We start from the raw sequence: 18394 nt of genomic DNA on the forward strand, positions 1-18394 counted from the left end.
ATTCTGGGATTACAAGAGGATTCAGGAAGTGCTGCCTTAGATTTCACACTCACTTGTCACTAATAGCCACACCTTGTGACAAATAAGTGCATGAATCGGCTACTCAGCAGATCCTTGATACCTTTTTACTGATACTGGGACTGCACCAGCTGACAGCAAAAACATGTTTCTCCATAGACACCCATTCAAAAGTGGATGCAGTTTCATGAGTTGTTCTAATACAATATTCCTATAGTGGTGATTATAGAGTGGTAAAACATTTACAATTATTTTGCAATCATTGATTAAATCAGGAATCATCTTGTTTTCATTTAAATGACAATTAATTATTATTATAATGTTAATTTATTAATACAGATTGCACACATTTTAAATTTAATGTATATGTGTAACACTTCTAAAAATGTTTTTATTCAATTCATAAAATAATGATAAAATATGAAAATTATGATATAAATGATGATAATGAGTATTATCATTATATGTTATTTGGTATATTCTTGTTTGAAACCATAAGACGACATCATGTGCTTCATCACTTTTTGTCACACACAGGTTTAAGTATATTAGTATAACTGTATTGTTAAGTTGGTGGATTTTTAATTTAACAGAAAACAGTATCATTGGTTTAAGTCCAATGAAGATCTTTTACAAGTATATGTCATGAAATGCATTCTTTATTTTTTGTTTTCTGAATTGCACTTAAATTGTTAGTAGGATTTTAACATCAAAACTGACATCAATTATAAATAGAAAGCCATTTTTATTTTTGCCCTCTGTATTAAACTTTATTTAATAAATGGTTGGGTCTCCTTTAAGACTAAGACTTTAAGTAACATCTTTGCATCTGAAATATTTTTGCATATGGAACACAGGTCATCTTTTGATTTCTGATGATGTAACTTTTTCAATTCAAGTTTCTAGTTATTTCCCGAACAATACAAACTTTTTCTGTTCTCTTCCCTAAGGAATCTTTCAATATATTTCTTTCATATACTTTCACACTTTTTTCACTCCATCTCTTTCATAGAACTCAGAGGCGAATTTACTAAACATTGCCACTCTTGTGCATGCAATTTCTGTATGAAAAGGGCATCTTATTCATTAACCACCTGCAGTTCAGGGATGCGTTTTCCAAAAGCATTGTTACCCAACTATGATCGTTAGTTCCATTGAGTTTGATTGGTAAGGACAGAACTTGCAACCATAATTGCTTTTGGAAAACGCACACCAGTTCAGCTAGCTGCTAAATGTGCTGAAGTAACACTGCACCACACAGGTCAGTGATGCATTTAATGTACTACAGTAGTGATGCCCATGGAAAGCAGTATTGATTTTGTTTAGCCATTCTAACAGCTTTGCATTTATAGATGCATGCTGGTTGAGAATGCAGTCTATTGTACTGGTCAAGGTTAAGTGGTGCTTTCTCCCTTTTAGGGATTTATGTAACAATGGGCATTATATTACCTTAAAATACTGAAATTGTGGTTTACACAGTGTTGTGACATATCAGGTGGAGTTAGACCCATTTGCAGTTTTATTGAGAATAGTCAGACAACATGGGGTCAGATACCGGCAAGGCAGAACAATGGAGACAAGGCTTAGAGAGAACCTTAACCAGGCAAGAGATCAGGGCAGGCGGCAGACAGATAGAGTTCAGAGAAGGCAATCCAAGTTGGGGCAGGCAGAGAACAAACTCGGTAATCGAGAAACAGTCCAAGGTCATTAAACTACAAAACAAACACGGGTAATCACGCTCAGAAAAGACAACCGGGGCAAATCAAAACTTCATGTTAGGTGACTGCTTATATGTCATTGTGTTTGTGTGTGTGTGTGTGCACATTTAAATGAGGTGCAGGTGTGGAGAGTGTTGAGGTGTGATTGTAGTCAGGTGTTGTGTGAGTGATCAGTCCCAGGTATGAGGAATGATGGGAAATGGAGTCTGAATCAGAGTTTGTTAATAGTCAGGGGATGTTTCCCTCCGGTGGTGAGGAGGCAGCGGTACAGGAACCTCCTCTGTAACAGAGCCCCTCCCCGCGAGCTGCTCCTGATGTGAGGAAGCAGGTGACGCAGGGGTCTTCCACAAGGTCGAGGGGCCGGATCATTCCTCCAGGCCGCACCCCTCCCAATGGGGATATCATTGAGGCTGTAACCCTCCATCCTTCTTCTTAAAGAAAACCCCAGCTGAGGCAGGAGAAGTGGAGGGTCGAATGAATCCCTTGAAGAGTTCTTTGTCAATATAACGCTTCATGGCTTCTGATTCAGGTTGAGATAACGGGAATATCCGGCCTTTAGGAGGAGTGGTGCTGGGCATCAGATTGATGCCGCAATTGACAGAGTGATGAGTGGGAAGTTGTAATGCTTTCTTCTTACTGAAGGCGTCGGCAAGGTCTGGGTATTCTGGGGCCAGATGTGAAGTATTAGTGTCGGGATATTAAAAGAGAAATGCATTACTGGAGGTTCGCATAACTCTTGACAAGGCATTGTTTTTGAGATGTGGTGCCCCATTGAGTGAGCTGTCCTTCCCTTCAAGAGATGAGTGGATTGTGTGTCCATAACTATGGTAGTCCGAGGATAATGGTAAGATTGGGTGAGAGGATGACGTAGAATCCGTCTAGCACCTCCACTGCCAAGGGAGAGTAACAAGGGGTCAATTTCAGTTTATGGTGCTGAGCGAATTCATTTGATAAAGTTACCCACTGCTACTGAGTCTAAGAGAGTGGTGGTGGTAATTGCAACATCATTGACAAGGATTTAAAACGGGTAAGTTTATGCTTGATATGGAGGTTGTAATGGGAGTCTTCACACTCACTGTTCTGGTACTGGATGATGGTCGAACTAGGCAGGAGAATTTCAGGTGACCCGACTGACCACAGTAGAGACACAGTTGATTCTGCATACGGCATTCTCGTTCTTCAGGTGTGAGGTGAGTGTATCCCAATGGCATAGGTTCAGCTCCACTGATGACTTCATTGGCGGATTGAGGCATGTTTCGAGCTGAACATTGAGAACAGATCAAATTGTCAATTTGAATGGCCAGAGTGCAGAATGACAGAGCATACTCTGCTGCCAACCTCCTTCTTTGAGTCAGGTTTAATAACAGGTCACGTGCGCCTCTCCCCTCAGCTGGTTATTCAAAAACCTCACAGAAAGTTTGGAGAAAGGCTTTGAAGGTGGAGAAGAATGAACCATCAGTCCTCCATAGAGTGGTAGCCCAATCCAATACTCTTTCGGTCAGCAGTGAACAAACGAAAGCAATGCGCCTGGAATCTGTTGGGTATAGCGAACACTGAAGTAAGAAGCCCTTGCATTTAGCGGTTTCTCCATCGAATCTCTCAGGGAAAGCGAGTCGTGGGCTGCCTGGGGGTGTCAGAACCGGGAGTGGGTTGCTAGGAACAGGTGAAGAATTAGAGTCAGACTAAGGCCTTGCAATGCTCCGACCAGATCCTCGGTTAGTGTGGTGAGCCAGTTTAACTGGTGTTGGTGCAGGGAGAGCTGAGACCCCTGAGCAGAGAGTTCCGTAGAAAGTTGCATGATCGCTGCTGGATTGCTATGTGGCGAAGTCTTCTTTTGTAACACATCAGAAGAGGTTAGATACATTTGCAGCTTGAGAATAGTCAGACAATACATGGTCAGATACCAGCAAGGCAGAACACTGGAGACAAGGCTTAGACAAAACCTTAACCAGGCCGGGTGGCAGACAGAGAGAGTTCAGAGAAGGCAATCCGAGTTGGGCAGGCAGAGAACAATTAGGGAATTGAAAAACAGTTATTTATTGTCGAGAAACAAGGTCAATACACTAAAAAACTAACACAGGTAATCACGCTCAGAAAAGACAGCCGGGGCAAATCATGACTTCACAGTGATTGAGCGTTTGGTGACTGCTTATATGTGTGTGTGCGCACGTGTGTAAAGTGCAGGTGTGGAGAGTGATGAAGTGTGATTGTAGTCAGGTGTGGTGTGAGTGATCAGTCCCAGGTATGAGGGATGATGGGAAATGGAGTCAGAATCAGAGTTTGTTAATATTCAGGGGACGGTTCCCTCTGGTGGTGAGGAGGAGGCAGTATGAGAAACCCCTCTATAACACATAGCACCAGAATAATAGTGGAAGTCTGTTCAATATGCCTACATGGATTTATAAACTAAATGCCAATATCAAGTACTATATAACGTATGCTGGTCGAGGTTAAGTGATGCTCTCTCCTGTTATTTCTCATAGCATTACTATGAGCTATAGCATAGCATGAGCTGTGCTCTCTCCCTATTCTTCTCACAGCATTTTATACAGTATATTTATATATGATTATATCTACTGGTTGAGGAAAGCATGGTTATCTCCCATGTCACTTTCACAGATTGAGGTTGAGTATTGCTCTCCCTGTTATTTTGTAATTACTCTTGCAGCCATCCCTGCAGTATTATTTTACAGAATGAGGTGGTATGTTATGGATATAATCTTTACAGAGAGATTCCAAACAGAATATGAATTAAGTTTCCTCCCACTGCCTCACTCAGGCCACATTCTTGCTGTCGGGTAAGGTAGAGGTAGTAGTGATGCGCCTTTCAAGCAGTTGGAAGTATAGGTTGTTTGTGCCTGCTTTCCCTTTTTTGGACCGAGTGGTGATCCTTGTAGATGCTGGTGTGATTCCTCTGTTGGGATGTATACTACCCATAGCTATGAAGACTGTTGCATCTGGTGACTCACAAGGCTATTTTAGATAATGGGAAAGTCAATAATTTTTTCTTGTGAGGGTCTTGGAGGGTAACCTACATCACTTTCCCCCTCCTGAGAATCGGAGCAAAATTCATTGCGAACACCTCAATAGGTCCGGTTGTTCAGCGCGGATTTTCTGGTAATGTGAGGTGTTCACCAATTGAATCTTGCACCTCCCGATCTGCTCACACACAAATCGGGGCCGCCCCTATTAATATCAAACATGTTTGATATTTAGGATTTAAATTGAGATGCATGACAGCAAACTGGCTGCTGTACAGCTCCGCTGGGTAGTGGTTGCAGTTTTGTAGTAACACGACTGCCTGTATAATGTGTCAAAAATGTATCACAACCGTAAGCAGAAAGAGAAGCGCTGGAGTGAAATTGTCTTCATTTTCAATGTATCGGCTGAGTGCAATAAGCTGCTAGCATGCTAACTAACATATGTAAACATCACTGAAATATCAGTGACTATCTGATGCATGAGATCCCGTAAGGCGCTCCCTGTGGCATGATAATCTTAATAATATCTTGTATAGTATGATGCGCCATGATTTTCAAATCTCATGCTGGGTACATACCCAAAGATTTTTTACATCTTATAAGATGTACGACACGTTGTATAAACATTCGTGCTGTTGCCACAAATCAACAAGCTGATCCTTCATCTCTGCTGTCCACATCAGTTTCATTTTGTCCTGCACCATGACTGCTTCAGTCTTCCATCATCTTGCTTTCTGATTGGATATTGTTTAGTTTTACGTGATAATCTCCAGAGCGTGCGCGTGTTTGTCCTCTGGGTTCCCCCCACACATCAGGATTTCTGATCGTAAATATTAAACATGTTGAATATTTACAATTCGCGATCGGGGCGGCTCCGACATTCTTCCGATCAGGTTCAGACACTCTTAACACACCTCAAACCAAGGGAAAATCTGATAAGATAATCTGTAGAACCATCAAGATAATCAGGCCAAAATCAGGGCGATTATCTTTTGGTGTGTACCCAGCATTAGTGTTGTGTGCATGTTTAAGATCTGAGGGAAGATAACCCCCAAAGATTCTCCTTATGTGTGCGCTGCAACCAGATTTCATAATTGGTTAGGATTTTTAACTCCTGTAGTGTGAGCCTGGCTTAAGTTTCATATGCATTCAGTTTCATTAGGTTTACCCTTGGAGCTAGTACCACAGGTTGAGAGATGGGTTAATAGGTTCGGATAACAAAGTTGGCTCTCCCTTTTCCAGTGCAAGATGCTGATGGTGCATAGTATGGCATTTTTTAATCATGTCCAGTCTGATTTGTTCAATTTATACAACACAGTGAGTAGGCATTTGTTCAGTAAGGAGCAGTGGGTATTAACAGGAACATAGCATCATCATCGACAAAGCATAGAAGGTACACTTTGATGGGAAACCTCTCGATTATGCATGTAACCTCGGTTCCCTGATAAGCAGAATAAGATGCTGCATCATGTTGCCATACTTCAGGCACATCTGCACAACTTCCTTCAGACAATTATAATCTAGGGGTTCCATTATGTAGATGACCTTTAATGGCATTGCCAGCACTTCATAATCTGTCATGTGACTTTCACACATGCTTTAATAATACTAATATTTTTTTTTATAAAACCCAAGGTCACTTTACAAGACAGGTTTAAGGAAAGGAAACAGGTAAACATCAATACCAGAAGACAGAACACATACCAAGAGCTGAGAATAATATACAGAGACCACTTACAGGTTTAAGGAAAGGAATGTTTTGGGGAAGAGCATTCCACAATCTGGGAGCCACAACACTGAAAGCCCTTAGCTCCCATTTGATATTATTAACCCTTTAAACACTGGCCCATGCTAAAGGTGTCCCCATAGCGTCATCGTCTGTCATTCTTCCTCTCAGGGAACCAAGGTCACATGCTTAACAGAGACGTTTTCTCAAATGTCTCTTAAACAAATGTGATGCTAGTTATGTTCATTTATTATAAACTGCTTAAATCATAAATTTGCTAAACAAATGAAAATAGTTATAGTACATGTTATTGCAGTGAATGAGATTTGAAAGATATGCTGGAAAGGAAGATAATAAGTAAATAATGACTTAAAACTCATCAACATAATTTAATCACCTTCATGTCATTAAAAAAAGAGGAAGAATTTATGGGAAAAAAAGACTTTTGTTGCTTGTTGAAACTTTAGTAAATATATTTTTAACCTTCTTGTTAGATTTAAATAAACATTTAATGAAGTTTTATAATGAGAGTACACTGAAAACTAAAAATAACTATATATAAATTAATCACAGTTTTTTTGTTTCCTCAGACAAATGCAGTGGTAACCTTAACATTCTATATGAAGATTTAACAGTTTGTCAGACTCTGTTCCATGTTTTGTGATTGTTTTTCGGTCCGTGACCCAGTTTCTGTCTTCTGTTGATTGATTTCATCCCAGGTTTGTCTTGTCCTGCATAAATGGTGATGCAGTTTTGAGTTCGCTTAAAATTCCACATTGAATAAATCTCGAGTGTCTTCTGTGCCTCCTTGCTCCTGAAACCATAAGTGCTGCCTTTTCTCCCCATTTTTTTTTTTTCTTCGTTTTTTTGTTTGTTTGTTTTCCTTTACGTATTGTATATAAGAATGAACAAGCGATGTTCATCTCAGGCAAGCCACGATCCAATCAGTTATGGGCATGTTTTTGCTGCTCGCCCTCGCCAGCTCCCTCGAGGGGGAAACCCTGGTGATGCTGTTCCTGATTGGGATGACTTGCCATCGCCCCTAGGAGCTCCCAGACACATCAACCTTGGCTGGAAAGAGCCAGTCATCCGGTATCCGGTATCAGCCGGCCGTCCCCAAGTCAAGCCCGCCACTGTCTGTGGCTTACCCAAGCCCGATACCAGTTCATATGGCAAGCCAAAAGGCCGTTAATGTGGCAAGCCAAAAGGCTGTTAATGTTGCAAGCCAAAAGGATGTTAATGGCAATGTTCAATGGCAAGTCCATTGAACATAAATGTGGCAAGCCTGACAGCCCCAAAGCTCACTCTAGTGCCCACTCCTCCAGTGCCCACTCCTCCAGATCATACTCCAGTGTAGGCTCCAGCCCCAGAGTTCACTCCAATGTCGGCCCAGGCCCCCAGAGTTTGTTCCAGTGTTGGCCCAGACAACACCTTTTACCCCCGATCCTGAAGAGAAAACTATGGGTGAGGAGAAGGCTGTCTGCCCAAGCCCCAGAGTTCACTCCATCATTGGCCCAGGCCCCAGAGCATAGCCCAGGTTGGACTCCTGTTCCCCAGTTAAGCACAAGATGCATTCCTGTTCCCAAGTCAAGCACAGGGAGGGCACCTGATCCCCCATCAAGCCCAGGAAAGGGTCCATGCCACAAGTACAGCCCCACAAATTTCCCCAAGTATTTTTTGGGAGGCAGTAAGGCTCCAGCCATAGAGGCCAAAGAGTGGGCTGGGGCCACAGCCTCGTAGGCTGCTCCGCCATGGCCTCCCGAGTCTCCTGCTCCCCCATGGTGCCCTGAATGGGTTCCGCTGCCATGTGTCTGTCACAAAGGACCTCCAGATCGCCCACCTCCCCTCCCCATTGGATGTTGGCGTGAGGACATGCTTTCCGGGAGGTTTGCCTTTATGTTATACTCTGTTCCGTATTGTGTGTTTGTTTTTCTCTCCATGACTTAGTTTCTGTCTTCTGTTGATTGATTTCATCCCAGGTGTTCCCCGTGCAATCTCATTTGATCCCAGGTGTGTCTCGTTTTCACATTGTCTTGTCCTGCATAAGTAGTGTTCCAGTTTTGAGTTCGCTGTCAGCTGTTAAATGTCTTCTGTCTTCTGAATTAAAATTTTGCGTTAAGGAAATCTTCTGCATCTCCTTGCTCCTCGCCCCCATGTAACGTGACACTGTTATGTATAGAGAGTAAAATATCTGCTTCCTTTTACCAGGGAAGGGAAGAAGGGAAGGGTAAAGAATTTTGTAGATGGTCTAATGCAAATGAGTATTAGGAATAAAAATATTTTAGAACTCCTTGTATTTCACTTTCATAACCCATTAAAAAAAAAAAAATATATATATATATATATATATATATATATATATATATATATATATATATATATATATAATAATATATATATATATATAATAATGTTATATATATATATATATATATATATATATATATATATATATATATATATATATATATATATATATATATATATATATATAATATATATATATATATATATATATATATAACATTATTATATTTTTTTTTTCATATCGGGCCAATGTCTGTGTTTATGTTTAAAGCTGTTTTCAGCCAATTCCAGCAAATTTTTATTTGTGAATTAAAAAAACTAAATTAAATTATATAAAGCTATTTGGATTTAGAACTCTTTATGAACTTTTTACACTTGGAAGCTTTAGTGGAATGGACTTTCAAAGGAGGGAAAATGACAATCTTTAGCTATTCCTTTAAAGCTGAATGCAACAATAATGATGACACATTCAGCATGGGATGGGTATGTTTTAGAAAATGCACTGTTCATGGTATACAGTGGAGGCTAAAATAATAACACTAGTATTTTCACAAGCTAAAAAATGGTTTTAAGTAAGTTATTTCTATCTTTTGCTGTAGTGTGTCAGTAGTAAATATCAGTTTACATTTCCAAAAATTCATTTAGCCACTAATTTGCACAAGGAGTCTGACAACAGCTAGCGCTCCACACAGAGATCTGATCTGATCATCATCCAGTTTGTCTGGAATGACATGAAGAAACAAAACAAACTGAGACAAACTCAATCAACAAGAACTATATTAACATTTCCAAGATTTGCATAAATTTCCTTAATTATAACAACCCTGTGTAAGGAATGTGAATTGTATAATTAATCAGAGCAGCGTGACTTACGATGTAAGCTGAGGGAGATGTTGATGGTTCTCTCATCTGTGAAGCTCTTGAGGCCTGTTATCTTAGCACATTTCAGTCGTGTGCCCGCGGGGGAGTCGCCCACATTAATCCAGCATACTGTTTCCTGTGTGTACAGGAAGTCCATGGCTGTGGTTTGTTTGGTGCTTATGTAGAGTGATGGGCTGCTGGAGCCACTCAGAGATGTGATCTGAATGTTCTGAGAGTTTGCGATGAGTAAGACAGGGAGACGATCCACAGGCACTACAGACAGAGGAAGAGATCTGGTTCATCTCAAATATAATAACAGTTCACCCAGTAGTATTCAAGTAGATTTCAAGTGTTGGCTGATGCGGATACATATATGTGAGGTAAACAGAAATGGAGAAGCTATATTTAATGTTTTCTTGGACTGTTATGTTTGTTTTACCGTTCTTGGCCTTGCAGGAGCGGTTGTCTGGTTGAACTAGATAACCTTCCACACAAGAGCAGGTGTATGAGCCGTCTGTATTTGTGCACGTCTGACTGCAGGTGCCGTACACCGTACACTCATCAAAATCTGAATCCACACGAAACAATATAAGATTAATATAAATATATATATATATATATATAGTAGCAATGTAATATGCACAATAATGTATAATCATACTTTCATAATCTAAAAAAAAAATGCTTAAAATGGCCTAATAGGAAAATATTTTGTGACGATGACCAGCTGACTGTATATTTTCCTTACAAGATACCTGATTTATGTTACTTAATTCTGTTTTAGATTCTGTTCTGTTGTTCATCTTTTTAAGTATTCATACTGATTATACAATTAAAATAATCTTCTATCATTCTCCGCTGTAAGTCTATATTGTTGCATTCATAGAAGTCTATACTCATGAGAGTGTGTGTAAATTCAACTGACCTTTACAGGTCTTTCCATCTTGGCTGATCTCGTAGCCGCTCTTGCAGTAGCACATGGGGCCAGTGCGTGTGACAGCACAGTTGTCCTGGCAACCAGTGAGAGTACAGTTGAGCGCCAGTTCTACAGAGATCAGAGCAGAGGACGGCTAGAGGTCAAACAACACAACAATCTATTACCAAACAGACTGACACACTGACTCACACTGCCCATCAACACTCACTACCGCAAAGTTCAAAACAACAACAAAAAATACCTTACATGGTCTAAAAAGCCAATGATAAATATTACATAAAAGAATATGATATACAAAATCACATAAGTTTTGTCTTTACTTCAGCTCGCAGCAGCTAATCTAATAGGTTATGCTAACAGCTCCTTATGTAGACAGCCTTATACCAATCATATGCTTGGTCCACAAAAAGTGAGCTCTGTCTATGTATGAAGCTTTTAAAGGATCAAAAGCCCACTTCTGACATGAACACTGTTCCAAAATGTCCAAACATAGCCTATACATGCTAATGCTAAACTCTGTGGAAACTGACAGCAAGTCAAGCTCTATATTTGTGTGGCACGTGGAGCAGCTGCCTACCAACAGGGTTCCAAATCAGTCACTTTTGAGGTTCTGTTTCAGTAGTGATGCTGCCTTAAAAGACAACCACCTGTGTTGGTAGACAGTGAGGTAGTTGACTATTGTGACAGAGCAAACAGCACACACATTCTGTGTCAATATACAATTACCGCATAAAGTATGTGAGTGTGTGTTTTCATTTTTGAGTAGGTATGTGTGTGGATGAGTGTAAACGTACCAGAAATTTGACAGAGATTTTGCCTTAACTTCACACTTCCCCACACTATTGTAATAAGTACTCTGATGGGTTAAAACACTTTTCACAAAAGTTACATCCCAAAATGAAGCCAAATATTTCCATGTTTCACCTTTATCAAAATGGCAACAAAAAATATGTGTACAATCAGAATTTTGACATCAGAATTTTGATTTCCAGATGTGAATATTGTCAAAACTTTTACAGATTTAGCTTTGATTAAAAGTGTCTGTCAAATGTATAAATGTTAAATGAAAAAAAAAAAACCCCAGCTAAAATAGTTTTTTCCACATTATGAAAATTATATGAAAATGTCACATCGGGAAAATGTTTTTTTTTTTTTTTTTTAAAGTAAAATTTAGTCTGTAACATACTGAGGCTTCCAGTATTCTAACATCTGTTCCAGTATTCTAATGCACCTTCTGCTGACCACTGAACTGTTCACTGTTCCTCAAGCTATAAGGTCATATCGCATAGTCTTCCGTTTCAAGGACCGACTCTATAATGAGTATCTAAAGTGACACAAGTCCTCATACATGAAGCAGTGCAGAGCTAAAAGTGTTTCCAAATCACAAATTTGATAATCAAGCAATCCAAATTTGGAGAAAATGTCTTTTATGAAGGGAGGCAGTTCAGTTTAAATTCAATGCTTCTGCCACTGGACAGCGCTGGGACGCCACTGCTCAACTACAGTTTACAAAGCTACTCATAATGTAGAAACAATATGAAATTATATTAACAATCCATTTTATTAGATCATGAAAAGTAGACATTACATACTAGAGTTTGCAATTGTGCAGGACTTAAAGAGATAAGTGCATACTGAGAAATGAACTGTTGTCATTCTAAATTATTTATTATTAATATTAATCCTTATTCACACAGAAGGTGATTACCGAGGTGTGTGTGTGTGCATTACAATACAATATATCTATACAAATTTTATTTCTGTAGCACATTTAAAACAACTGCCACTGACCAAACTGCTTTCCAGAATCATTACATTAAGCCACACAAACATTATAAGGACTAGACTGTCTGCACTCATCTATCAGTCAATACATGCTCCTCAAACCCCATACATTTTTAAGTGTAAATATTTCACTCAGATATTTATTTTACAACCCGAATTCCGGAAAAGTTGGGACGTTTTTTAAATTTTAATAAAATGAAAACTAAAAGACTTTCAAATCACATGAGCCAATATTTTATTCACAATAGAACATAGATAACATAGCAAATGTTTAAACTGAGAAAGTTTACAATTTTATGCACAAAATGAGCTCATTTCAATTTTGATTTCTGCTACAGGTCTCAAAATAGTTGGGACGGGGCATGTTTACCATGGTGTAGCATCTCCTTTTCTTTTCAAAACAGTTTGAAGACGTCTGGGCATTGAGGCTATGAGTTGCTGGAGTTTTGCTGTTGGAATTTGGTCCCATTCTTGCCTTATATAGATTTCCAGCTGCTGAAGAGTTCGTGGTCGTCTTTGACGTATTTTTAGTTTAATGATGCGCCAAATGTTCTCTATCGGTGAAAGATCTGGACTGCAGGCAGGCCAGGTTAGCACCCGGACTCTTCTACAACGAAGCCATACTGTTGTTATAGCTGCAGTATGTGGTTTTGCATTGTCCTGCTGAAATAAACAAGGCCTTCCCTGAAATAGACGTTGTTTGGAGGGAAGCATATGTTGCTCTAAAACCTTTTTATACCTTTCAGCATTCACAGAGCCTTCCAAAACATGCAAGCTGCCCATACCGTATGCACTTATGCACCCCCATACCATCAGAGATGCTGGCTTTTGAACTGAACGCTGATAACATGCTGGAAGGTCTCCCTCCTCTTTAGCCCGGAGGACACGGCGTCCGTGATTTCCAACAAGAATGTCAAATTTGGACTCGTCTGACCATAAAACACTATTCCACTTTGAAATAGTCCATTTTAAATGAGCCTTGGCCCACAGGACACGACGGCGCTTCTGGACCATGTTCACATATGGCTTCCTTTTTGCATGATAGAGCTTTAGTTGGCATCTGCTGATGGCACGGCGGATTGTGTTTACCAACAGTGGTTTCTGAAAGTATTCCTGGGCCCATTTAGTAATGTCATTGACACAATCATGCCGATGAGTGATGCAGTGTCGTCTGAGAGCCCGAAGACCACGGGCATCCAATAAAGGTCTCCGGCCTTGTCCCTTACGCACAGAGATTTCTCCAGTTTCTCTGAATCTTTTGATGATGTTATGCACTGTAGATGATGAGATTTGCAAAGCCTTTGCAGTTTGACGTTGAGGAACATTGTTTTTAAAGTTTTCCACAATTTTTTTACGCAGTCTTTCACAGATTGGAGAGCCTCTGCCCATCTTTACTTCTGAGAGACTCTGATTCTCTAAGACAAAGCTTTTATAGCTAATCATGTTACAGACCTGATATCAATTAACTTAATTAATCACTAGATGTTCTCCCAGCTGAATCTTTTCAAAACTGCTTGCTTTTTTAGCCATTTGTTGCCCCCGTGCCAACTTTTTTGAGACCTGTAGCAGGCATTAAATTTTAAATGAGCTAATTAAGTGGATAAAAGTGTAACATTTCTCAGTTTAAACATTTGCTACGTTATCTATGTTCTATTGTGAATAAAATATTGGCTCATGTGATTTGAAATTCCTTTAGTTTTCATTTTATTAAAATTTAAAAAACGTCCCAACTTTTCCGGAATTTGGGTTGTATATCCTCAGACAGACCTGTGGGTGATGCTGGAGTTTAGAGAGAGGCAGGCATGGAAAATTAGCAGCTCTGATGTCACTATCAGCAAATAAACAAGCAATGACAAAATCTCAAGCAATCCCTCTGGTAAAACTGGACATGGCATAAAGCTACAGCTATGAGGAATGGCACTGTGGTAAAATGTGTGTTACACAAAAACAAAATGTAAAAATTTAAAATTAAAATAACTTGGAGAGGAGGACTGTTTTCGTTTTGGCATTGTTACAGATGATCACCATATCAGATGTTACTTACAACATCAAAAATCCCTAAATAACGAAAGACGAATATCTAAAAGTATGACTGCAGCTCTATGTGTGCATATGGGGGAGATGCTAACATAGACAAAAGGTAAATCAAGGTTAATCGTAATATGAAAACACATTAAGAATTTTCCTTTCCTTGTATACACTATTTGAACTAAATTGAGGTCATATCTTAAAAATGTATAACTACGAAACATTGTACATTTTAGGGGGAAATCAGCAGATTTGTATTTGTTTGTTTATTTATTGATTTATTTGGGGTTATGCTCACACAGTTTCCAGTAAATGTGGATCAGTCTTGTGGATCACTCTAGTTAACTACTTCATTAGTGGAATTTTCTCACATAAGAAAGCATTCATAGTTTCATGAATGATGGCAATCTGTCCTTGTCCAGAGGCAGGAAAGCAAATAGTGTAATTAAACAAACCAAATAATTATACCGCCATCCCTGTGCTTTACAGTTGGGATGTGGTTGCTGTTATTGAATGTGCTGTGTTGGTTTTGCCAAATGTAATTTTTCAAACTGTTTTACTTTGGACTTATCCATTAACAAATCAATACTTCCAGTAGTCTTCTGGCTTATCCTTGTGGTATTTGGCAACCTTTAGACAGGCAATAGTGTTCCTCTTGGAACAAGTGGCTTCCTTCTTGCTGGAGTTTCCTGCTGTGCACATCATTCATGTTCAGTGTTTGTTTGAAGCCAATGCAAGAGACCCCTGTAGATCCTTGTTACCCTGAAGCTCTCTGTGACCTTCTGGAATATTATAATATTATACATCTCGAGTTTATGGATGGTCATTTTTTTTGCAGGAATGGTGGTGAATTTCTTCCAGCTATCTACCTGATGGACACCAGACTCTTCACAGATACCTCTCTAATGTATTCCAGTGTTGTGAGCATCAACATCTTTTTATCAGCAGTTTTGACAGAAACATGGCTAGTATCCACAAACAGGCGTGATAAAGGCCCAGACTTTGATAGAGCCTATCCAGGTTTGTGTTCTTTCTATAAGGAAGTGCTGATAACTAAATGAGACTGGCAGCTGATGAGTGAGATTTAAATACAGGAATTTTGTTAGGCCATTAACTTTTGTATTCACTAGTACACAAAAACATGAAAAGAGTTCTCTATCTGGCAGATCAGCCTCCTACTTCTCTGTTCTTGGAATGTGGAGTGTGTTTATGAGGATGTTCACTGTGACAAGATGATTGACAGGGCAGTTTGCGGTGACAAGATGCTATGTGAGAGACATGAAACACTTTTCAGTGTGTTACAGAGTAGGGAAAATGTTGGGACATTCTTTTTGTGAAGAATACATACTTTAAGGGCATAGTACAAGCGTGCATTGAAAATGTACCCTAATGTCTCATGCAGTTTTGCTCATTAAGTACATTTATCTTGTATGACGTTTTTACTGGAAAATCTATTAAAGTATCATTTTTGCTGTTTGGCCTGTGGTTTATTTCGATGGAAATTTCAACTTTGAAGTTCAACTAGAATCTGTTTCAGGCCCCAAGCTTTATTTTCCACAGAAAGACTGATATTATTATTATTACAAGTAATATTTATATACAGTATAGCATTTAGCAATTATATATAGCAATTTATAACCATGCAGTGTTTGTAGTCATTACCTCTGCAGTGCGGGCCCTCGTCTCCTCCATCAGTGCAGTCGGGGACGCCGTTACACAGCTTGCTCAAGTGAACACACAAGTCTGATCCCAGACACTGATGTTCATTAGGAGGACACCGTGACACACGGTTATGAGGACCTGAGAGAGAGAGCAGATCAAACAAAAGCATAAAGATGATGATACTAAAAAGCATCCTACTTTTGATTGCATCTAAACCTCCAGGTGATATGTGCCACAAATTTAATTAACCCTGGAAGTGTAGGGATAATATATTGAAGGAATACTACAATTTACTGGCATCTCTTATTTTAGAAACCGCTTCCTGTAACAATCCGAAAAATACTTCTTTTTTTTAAGCTCATATAAAAGATGCATCTGTGTCATTTTCTTTCTTGCTTTCAAACACAGTTGGTTAAATATCCCAGTTTATGGTTTTATTATGACTGTGTCCATAAGTGTGCAGTCATGTGTTTGTTTCGGAGTCACTGGATGAGCTGTGTTTGTGTGTCTGGGCTCTCATCCGCTCTGGAGTGGACAGAACGCTGGGTGTGGAGTAAAAATAGACCAAAATTCCCCAAATTATTGACCAGAAATGAGCAAACGTGTTATTGCAGAAAGATGATTCAACACATTAGAGTTTAAACAATAAATGTTGCATGACTGTCTAGTTTACAGATGAGATCGAGAATACGGTGCCAGTACAAACACATATCAGCAGTGCTGTATTAAGTCACTGCTTTAGTACTCTATGACAGGCTTTTAAAAAGCGTGTGGGAGAGAATGTGTCAGATTCAGTCTAATATATTGACATCTTGAAGTGAGTCTTTGGCACTTTCTGTTTATTTGAGCAGCATGTCAACTTCTCTTTCAACCAATGAGTTCAGCACCAAACAAGGAAAGATTTAGGAAATGTTCAAACTCATTAGTGATGTTTGCTTAGGCAAGTATTAGTGATTTTCAAAAAATCAAAATCAAAACCCTAAGTATGAAACTTTTAGTGCACTAGTACCAACATGAATTACATCTCGAATCATATTCTTTATTTTATTATATTAACCTTTCAGAGGATAAGACGGGTGACAAATGTTTGATATTTATTCAAGTGTGCTACAGAGAGTATACGTTTATACCTTTTTATGTGAGAAAAATATTATTATTATAATAAAAATATTACTAAAAATAGAAAAAAACTATTTGACCTATACTTGTAGTTCATTTTTGGACTTAAATATATTCTTTAAAGTACAATTAAGCATTCAATGTATACTTGTCTTGTAGTTGTGTTTTATTAAATACTACTTAAATACCAGGGTTGCCAGGTTTGCAAAAGAAAACCAGTCCAATTGCTATTCAAAACTATTCTCAAACTAAAGTTTTCAACTCCATCAGGGGTCCTCTTCATCAAAATAGCATTCAACCCATTTAACCTGCAGAAAAAGTGTAAAAGTACTTGGTAACACTGCTGCTCAATTTTTTGTTGTTGTTGTCGTTCTGGTTCTTAGCGCTCTGTAGCACCTGCCAGAGGCCAAAATACATTGAGATCTGGGAATGTGCTATCTGTAATGATTTCTTTTTTTCTGCCTGTGTTCTGCCTCATTCTGGAGGTCTAAAAGTCCTGCAGGAGGGTCAGGGGACACCAGTCTTCTTTCAGCAATCCTCAAGATCTGTTAAAGCATTTTTTGTCCAACTTGGTGTTGAAACAAACCAGAAAGCTTTAGGTCTGATGACCATAGACCATCAACTACAAGATCTCAACAGTAGGGTGTCCAAAGGTCCAGACATTAGTACAAAGCTAGAAACACATCCATGCAAAATGCAAATGTTGACAGCAAACTGAAGACCACAGAAAGGATCTTCCATAAACTCCTGGGCTGTAAAGGTTTGCATTGTTCAAAAGGAAACTGAAAGGTCCAGCAAGGGTCCAGTGATATTTTACAGTCTCTCAAAAGACTTCATGACCACATATACACTCAAAAAAATAACTCTTTGAACGAACATAAAAAAAATAATGGAAAAGATTTCCACTTGATTAAGTTGCTTTATTTCAGCATTATGCAATTCTATTAATTCATTAATTAAGTAATCATTTTAAAAGTTTTTAATATTTATTTTTTATTTTTGTTATTATTTTTCTTCATGATTATTTTAATTTCTTTTATGTAAAGCACTTTTTATTACCATTGTGTACGAAATGTGCTATATAAATACATTTGCCTTGCCTTGCCTTATTGAATCGAACCGTCCGAAAGAACCGGTTCACGGAAAAGATTAAATTAAATTAAGTTCACATTATTACATTTAATAAAAAAAAAAATAAGAATATTGACATACTCCAAACAAAACTTGTAAAACTTGTAAATTATGACATAGC

General features: G+C 38.7%; 1 protein-coding gene across 1 annotated transcript in view; it reads right to left on the reverse strand.

Moving 5' to 3' along the window:
* LOC132126611 (low-density lipoprotein receptor-related protein 1-like) overlaps positions 1 to 18394 on the reverse strand; it is a 187469-nt gene that overhangs the window by 136693 nt on the left and 32382 nt on the right. The window contains exons 3-6 of the mRNA XM_059537974.1: positions 16024 to 16161; positions 10537 to 10656; positions 10051 to 10179; positions 9624 to 9884 (exon numbers count right to left, since the gene is read on the reverse strand). Coding sequence (XP_059393957.1) covers positions 9624 to 9884; positions 10051 to 10179; positions 10537 to 10656; positions 16024 to 16161 — 648 coding nt within the window. The remainder of the gene's footprint in view (positions 1 to 9623; positions 9885 to 10050; positions 10180 to 10536; positions 10657 to 16023; positions 16162 to 18394) is intronic.

The sequence above is a fragment of the Carassius carassius genome, chromosome 44 (genome assembly GCF_963082965.1).
Source record: "Carassius carassius chromosome 44, fCarCar2.1, whole genome shotgun sequence".
Lineage (NCBI taxonomy): Eukaryota > Metazoa > Chordata > Actinopteri > Cypriniformes > Cyprinidae > Carassius > Carassius carassius.